This window comes from Anopheles cruzii, chromosome 3 (assembly GCF_943734635.1).
Source record: "Anopheles cruzii chromosome 3, idAnoCruzAS_RS32_06, whole genome shotgun sequence".
NCBI classification, from domain to species: domain Eukaryota; kingdom Metazoa; phylum Arthropoda; class Insecta; order Diptera; family Culicidae; genus Anopheles; species Anopheles cruzii.
In genome coordinates this window covers 12,725,591-12,733,592 of record NC_069145.1, presented here as the reverse complement: position 1 = coordinate 12,733,592, position 8,002 = coordinate 12,725,591, and the positions used below count along the sequence as shown (strand labels likewise).

The following is an 8,002-nucleotide window of genomic DNA, read 5'->3' as shown; positions in this document are numbered from 1 at the left end:
ACGCAATACTTACAAGTTACTGATTTCTGGTCTCGCCACTACCGACTTCTCTATAGTTCCGATTTGGGATTTTGATAGGTGGCGTCTCCTTAGCAGGTGGCAAACATGACTGCGCTCCGGCGCTCCCGACGATGATCCCGATGATTGCAGCAGTGTGGATGTGGATGGCGGCGCTTCCCCTGCTCGGACTCCCACGGAAGCGCACCCGAAGCCGCGAAGCCTGGCGGCCGCTAGTAGTTCGGCAGCGGCATTGGCTACGACTCCAGCTTGACGTTCGTCTCCAGCGCGTATTGGAGCTGTGACTGGAGCCGTTTGTTCTCCGTCAGCAGCTGGTTGATGCTCTCCTTCAGCTGCAGGTTCTCCAGCAGTATCTGATCCTTCTCGGCAAGGCACTCGGTCAGCTTGTCGCTGGTATCTTTTAGCCGCGTAATGTACTCGCACGCTTTCGCCAGGATGCCGCCCTTCGACAAGTTATCGCCCTGGCCGCCACCGCCACCACCGCCGCCGCCGCCACCATTCTGCTTGTTTTGGGTCTCGGACGACGGGCTGTTCATGTGCTCGGCGGGGATGATTTTGTTGAGCTCGTGGATCCAGTTGTTGATCTTGTCCCTCCGCCGTCTCTCGATCTCGTTGTGATTCGCCCTCCGCCGGTCATCGCGCTGTTGCTGTGGACGACGCAAGAAGAAACACGCAGAGCGCGTCGAGACATTAGTTTCGAAATGGGCGAACGACCCTTAGCCCGTATGCCGCAAGTGCCGAAGACGACCCGATTAAACGCCTAAACTGCGGGGCCTAATTATCCCGTACTCGTACCGCGATCGAGCAACGCAACCCACTTGACGACCCACGTCCGATACCGTGCTGATTGACGCTGACTCCGGCTGCTGGCTCGGTGTCCTTTCACGGGCCATCTACCAACCATTTATTACCGACCGGCATGATACGGGACCCGTACGATCACGGATAATCTTCCCTTGTGGTGTGTGCGCCCTTTACGATAGAACGTTGAGCCACATCCGATCGGTCGACCTAGGCCGACTGACGGGTGGGGGCGCTGCGTACATCGCAACAGCAAAAAGCGCAGCGCCGAAGATATTTGTTGGTCATTTATTTACTCGCTGGCGACACGCTTTTGCTATTTCGCTTCACCTTGGCGGCCGTCTCAGTAGTGAATCGAGGGGCGCGTGCGTGCGTGCGCGACAGAGAGAGAGAGAGGGGGTGCTGGTACCTGCGCCGTGATCGGCAAGTTCAAAATAACCAGTTTCGGTAACCACCGCGTGGCAGGAGCGTGGCTGAGTCGCTGAGACGTACTCACTGACGCTAACGACTGACCGACCGACCGACCGACCGACCGATCGAGGCGCTTGTCAGCCGCCACTGGGTCGGCGAAGGTGACAGACGACGGTGACACTGCGAAAGGAAATGGGCTGCGAGACGGCGCGACGTCTGATAGATGGTGTCTGATCGATACGCGCGTGGCCCAGGTGCGGCCAAGCGCACGCCACCGCGCCACACGTCCCGGATCGTCTAGAAGGGGGTCTAGAACGCAACGCGTCTGGTGCGTCGGTACTGTGGGTAATTGCTAATTAATACCCCCCGAAGCCGCCTAGCAGATGCTGGCCACCTAATACCCCCGGGGCAAGAAGAGCGACACGAGCCGTCGTGTGAAGCGATCGCCGAGGTGCCGGGGATTCGGGCTACGCAGGCCGGCGGTTCAAAGGTCAACCGATATAGCTCGAGGTAGCTGCCACCCGCTGGCGATCGATCAATTCGGAGTGTGTCACGCGCGACACGAACCGGGCAACTTCTGACAGATCTTCTAGCACATTCGGTCCACGGCGGCGCTGCGACAGGAACCGAATCTGTCCCAGAATCTCCCTTCACCTCCACACGCGCTCCGTTGGCCCAGGGTGCGATAAGTCGACAGCCTTGAACTTTAGCCCCCCAGCAGCCCGGCTTGGCTGGCTGGAGTTGCGGAGTGGCCGGCGATTCCGAGCGGTGCAGGTGAAACCGCTAACGATTGCGTGCGCGCGCGCCGTCAGAAGAATTCCCATCGATTTAGATAACCCGCACGTGTGTGTGTGTGTGTGTGTGTGGAAGGGTCCACTAGGAGAGGCCCGATCGGTGGCCGGGTCACATTGGGTGTTGTAGGTCATACGCGCTCCGGTGACTTTCGCTTCGGCTCCACAGCAAGCATCCGCCACTCGCGGTCGATGTTTTAATTATTCATGTCAAGGTCCGGCCGCCGGCAGCGGCGTGCGGTCTGAGACGGGCCCGGTGGGGTGCAAATCAAAGTGCAAGTGCAGCGCCCACTAGCTGGGCGCTGCACGCCGGATCGTGCTCCGCAGGTGGGATCGTGTGCCACCGCCAGCGAGGCCCAAGAATGTTCCAAGATAGACCCGCGTCGGAGGGGCATTTGGGAAAGAATGCTAGCACACCCGATCGATAGTCGGTGGGGATAGCATGACATGTGTGGTGAACGATGCTACTTTCTACGCGGGCACAGAACAGTGACCTTGGGTTGACTCACCCGGCTTAACTCGCTTCACGGATTGTGCCCCCTAATGAAAAGGTATAAACGCGTGCAATACACCGTTCTCGGCTCGGGTTCTTCCCGGCAGCGGATCCCGGCGAGACAATCCACCGGAATCCGGTTCTGTTCGGTTCGCTTCCCCAGGCGCCTAGCTACACACATCGGATGGCACCGGGTATAAAAAGGTACCCTCAGGTGCTAACACTGCCAATTACTGCTCAGAAGTGATTTTCTAGCCCACAACGGGGCGCACAAGATGTGTGGACATCGACAGCCCGAGTCGACAAACAATCAGTTAGATGATTGAAATTTTATTGCTTATTTTTTCACCAGAAAACATCGAAAAAACATCGCCATCCATTAGCCTGGGTACGGAGGCCCATTCAGACGGTGGATTCCGGTATGAACCGGTGGAAGCCACGTTGTGGTTAATGTGGGGACCAAAAACTGTCCATCGAGCCGAGACACTGGTTCAAGGATAACGCTTCCGCCCAGCACGTCCAGTTCGCTGCGTGCCTTCGCTCGGGCCGGTTAGCGAGCGCCCGCGCGTTATCGGTGACGAGTTTTTGCATGTCTGATGTAATAACGCAATCACACGCCATAAAAGCCACTCTCAGCGGCTCATCTCCTGCGTGTGTCAAGTGAAATCATATCATGAAACCCCCGGTCGGTTCCCAATCCACGTCGAATTTGTCGAGCGAATTAGTACGGGCCCACTAAAAAACGGCATGGGCTATTTGCTCGCGATGCTGATATTGGTCCACACAGCGCGCTGGTGGATGTGACAGGAAAAAAAACCGCGGCCCAACGTAACAAGTGCCACGCGGACGGAAGTCTACGGAGCATTGCATTGGACCTGCTAATCGGTGATCGGAGGGCAACTCGCTCGCGATCAGCCGCTCTGAGCCACAGATTTGATGGGTGTATAATATGATAGTTCAACCATAACCCTCCGGGCCCAACAGCCCGACCCGTGGATCCCGTGGACCCAACGATCGCCGATGCCATTAATTCCGACGGAATCGTTTCGCGCGCGCGCGAGCGCATACACGCATCGGCGTTAATCATAATTAGAGCGTCAGCGGCGCGGGTGCGGCCAGTGTGTCATCCTTGGTTTCTGGTCCCGTCCGGAATGTGAGTTTTTACTATATAAACGTTAATTCCGCTCCGGTCGACCGGGGTGACAGGGCCGTCACTCCGAATGCCACCGGTAAAGGAAAAAGGCGGGCGCACGTCATATGTTTATGATGCTCGTGACGTGCCCGTGTAATTCGACGTTTACGTAAGTAAGCACCCACTCTGGTGGTGCTGCCAACGTTGTCACCAAGGCCACCGGGCGACGCCTCGAAAGGTTCTTGATAACGGCAATCTCGTGGAGGGGTTCTCTTCTGCGGGCCTCGAGTTCTCTCGATGCGGCACTCGCTTGAGGCAGGCAGGAAATTCCCTCTTTGCAACGTCCGACCGCCGAGTGATGCATGCCCGCCCGATCTTATCCCCGGGGTCCACGTTGTGCCACCGACACATGTGGGCTGGACAGCATTCCCGCACTCGGGCACTGGAAGAAAGCCACGTTAGCCACGTTGATAAGATAAAGGTCTCCGGGCGGGCCGGACGATGAATCGTCCTGAGTGCCGCCGCCAGCCTTGGCCCGCGGACACTTTCTTCGACGCCGTGGTCAAGTACTCCAACGTCCGGCACATGCAGCCGCGCGGTGCCTCGACCCCAATTGATTACGGGACGCGCTTCTTGAGGAGAAAAAATCACCCATCTTCAGTGTGCGAGGCGCGATGCTTACCTTTCGGTTTAGGTTCGTGTCACCGTTGCAATCCGACGATCGTTGCACCCCTCGGACACCGTTGCCGGAGCGGGACTGCTTGACGTTGTCGTTGTTCTTCTTAAACACTAGAAACGAGCCTGTGGCCGCGCACACACACGCAGAGAAACACACACAAACGGAGAAAGAGATGAAAAGATTGGAGCATTAGTCGCGATCGCACGCACTTCCGATCATGCAGCGCACAGACACACAAAAAACATCGAACTATCAACACAAACACACAGCAATGCATTCGCTCACACATCACACACATACACACACACAGTGAACGATAGCATAAGGTAGCACAAACACACAAAACAAAACAGAAACAGAAACAATGGTACACAATAAAGTAAAGGTAAAACCAATTTACATTGACTGGGATCGTTGCTGGAGGCGGTTAGAGTTGGGTATGGACTAGCTGGAGATCCGGTGAGAAAATTAGGTGAATCTAAACTGTCTGCCACTTGTATTAATCTTAGTGCGAGCATTCCTGTGAGATACGGAAGAAGAAAGAAAACGGAAAACAAACGAGAACATAAAAAAACGGTGTAATGTGTGTAATAACTACACAACGCAACATTGTGCCACGTGTAGGGTTCGGGGTCGGGCTCGGGACCTGCCGACTGGTGCTGCAGGTGGTTTGCGGACTGTACGTAGAGGCCCTTTTTTGGTCCCATCTTCCCCGATGCCCCAATGGATGCGCAGAGCATATACATTGTTGCAGCCCAAGTGTGCGCGTGTGTGTGTGCTGAGCCACTGGCGGAAATTTTGAAAAATCGGGAACCACACACACAGGCACACACACACGCAGACACGTTGGTTAATGGGCCATCCCGTACGGTACGCAAATCACAGTTCTACTTTCACTTCGGTTTTTGCACGGTGAATCAACACGGAAAGAGAGTGCGGGAGAGAGCGCGCGAGACAGAGAAAGAAAGGGTGAGACCATTTGCAACAATTAGCAACCGCGTGGTTCTATTTTTAAGCCCCCGATCGGGGTTTTAGGTTTGGACCAGGGAATATGAATATCGTGGCCCGCGGTGTGGTGGTGGATGCGAGACGTCGCGGGGTGGGCGATGTTGCACAACAACAACCCGCGGCGTTGTTGTTGTTGTTGGCACACTCGCCAACGGATCTGTCATCCGTGTGTCACCAGCGTTCATTGAGCATCCTGACACCTGTTTTAACACCAAGCGTCGCTTGGCTGGTTCGAGAAGTTCGATAAGCGGCCGCGTTCCGCGAATGCGAAGGATGCGCTGTCCGGTTGCACGTACATTGTTATCAAACAGTTCACACCGTGCCCCGGTTCCGTTGATTCACCGTTCAAAAACCGAGACCGAAATTCGGGGCTTTGTTTGGAATTGGCAGTAATTGGAAAGAGAGCACACAGACGGCAGCGCCCGCACCCGAGAGAGAGAGAGAGAGAGAGTAAAAGTGAGATTTGTGTGTCAGGATGAATCCCGCGGCTGTACCATCATTTTTAACTGCATACTGTAGATCGTCATCGATATGTGAAAAATCACCTGCAAGAGACAGAGAGCAACCGAGCGTTAGAGAGGAAGCGTTATCGGGCCAACGGGGTGCCCAGCCTGCGCCACACTTACCAAGAGTATTGTCCTCGGCCATACTAATCAGGTCATCACTGTGCGGGGGGAAGGATAGGCCCGGATCCGGATGGCACGCGCGCAATGGAAGAAAGAAAACAAAACCAACAATTAGGACGCCAGAGAACTAACGCTCCCGCTGCGTTGCTTTCACTTTCTCGCGCGGAACGCTGGAACGCGCGGGTATTAAGCAAGGGCTCCGGGTGGTTCCTCGGGGTGGTATGGCCGAAGGAACACCGAACGAAAAAATGGAAAACAAAAAACCGGAACACAAGAAAACCTTTCTCCTTTGCGCTGCATGTCTCGGCGGCGTAGTACGCGGGTGGCGCGGATATTCTTACGCAAACCCGCCCCACGCCTCACGCCCCACGCGGTCGACCGGTGAACTGGGTGAACTATTTTCAGAGGGATTAGAGAGCCGCCCCCAGCACGTTGCCCGCTCGATTGCACACTGCGACCATCCGCGTTACAAAACACACACACACACAGGGGGAAGGAACTGCGATGGAGGCGGCTGGTGGCCGGTGGCCGAAACACAACGCAGCAGCTAATTCACAATGGTCGGCCGACTCGAACAGAAAGTTGGGGAACGACGCGGTTCCGCGGTCGCCTGGGTCCTGTGCCGCGTAACGTGGTGAGCCAGAGAGTGAAAGTCGGGTGGACAATAGGAGCAGCAGCCGCGTGCCGAGCGTGCCGAGCAGAAAACAGAGTGGCTGAGAGAATGCGAGTGAGGGTGGAAAATTCGAGCACGAGAGAGAGAGCGGCGCGACCCAGTGAAGGACACAAAGGATCGGGAGCGGTCGCTCTGCTCCGAGCCACCCACCAAATTGGTACACAAAACCTGCCATCGCGCGAGTTTCCGCGAGGAAAATCGTGAGGCCCACTCTCTCTCTCTCCCTCTTGGTGTCCTGTCTCACTCGCACACTCTGCACTCCCCATGATTGGGCCACCCACAGGCCACCACAGACCATCGCGGTAATCAATAATTGTGCGATGACGTTGATGACGACCGACCGACGGTGGGATGCTGATGATGGGGATGATGGCTTCCCGAAATGATTGGGCACATACACAGACCCACACACACACGGACAAGAACACCCACACGCGAGCGGGCGTGCGTTTAATTACCTTATTTCTAAGCAGTCTACATCGTAGTCGAGCTTATTCATTGTGGGGGCCGTGTTTTCGCTGGCTGTGGTGGGCACTGAAGGGCCCAACAACACCACCCAGGACTGGACTCTGTATTGTCGAACACACGCTATTGCTTGCGCCACACACACACACACACTCCGGCACGCACAATCCAGAAGGGTGCCCTTGTGCGGAGGGTCACCTGAGGCGCTTCACGAACTTCGTGCACTCTGGCTCCGTCGGACTGGCTCGCGTGTAGTAACTAAAGCTGGTGCTGCACGCCGTTTTTCCCGTGAGCCGCGTGTGGCACGGGCGTGTGTACTGCTCCTTGCTCCTGTTCGTCCTTACTCGGGCGCGCGCGCTCGACCGAGGCCCCCTTCCCGTAGATGGCCGAGGCTCTGAACAGAACGTACGCACGAACGCACGCACGCACGCACGCACGGGAAGCTTTCTTCGGACGCGCGTTTCAAACGCAACAACAACATGCACTACACATTTCTCCCTCCTTCTCTCTCTCTCTCTCTCTCTCTGTTGAATCGGGAGCGAACGACTCCCGGCGCGCTCACGGCGTGGCGTTCAACAACAGAGTTCCGAACCGCGGACGAGGACCTCACTCACTCTCGCAACTCAACACACTTGTTCGCCGCCGTTACTTCGCTTTCCCGGATGCACTTTCTTCGCCGTTGTTTACTACCCCGTTCTCGCGCGCTCTCTCTCTCTTTCGCTGGGGCGTACGCAAGGACGATGGCGGCTTGTACGCAACTTGTTACTGCCACGCGTGGCACGGCACGGACGAGGATGCTGGGAGCGAGAACCGAGGCCAGAGCCTTGTAAAGGCTGTCTATTACACGAACAGTTCTGGGCAGATTTCGGCAATCGGTGCTACTGCACCGCTAAATCCGATGATAA

The 8,002-nt window shown here is 56.3% G+C and overlaps 1 protein-coding gene across 1 annotated transcript; it reads right to left on the bottom strand.

Annotated features, from left to right (window-relative positions):
• Positions 1 to 254: 254 nt before the first annotated feature.
• Positions 255 to 7,131, bottom strand: LOC128273937 (uncharacterized). Its single transcript, XM_053012010.1, has 6 exons — positions 7,091 to 7,131; positions 5,960 to 5,997; positions 5,828 to 5,878; positions 4,726 to 4,845; positions 4,329 to 4,447; positions 255 to 665 (listed from the first exon to the last, which is right to left on the bottom strand). Exons 1-6 carry the CDS (start codon positions 7,129 to 7,131, stop codon positions 255 to 257), a joined length of 780 nt encoding a protein of 259 aa, XP_052867970.1.
• Between the last annotated feature and the right edge of the window lie 871 nt (positions 7,132 to 8,002).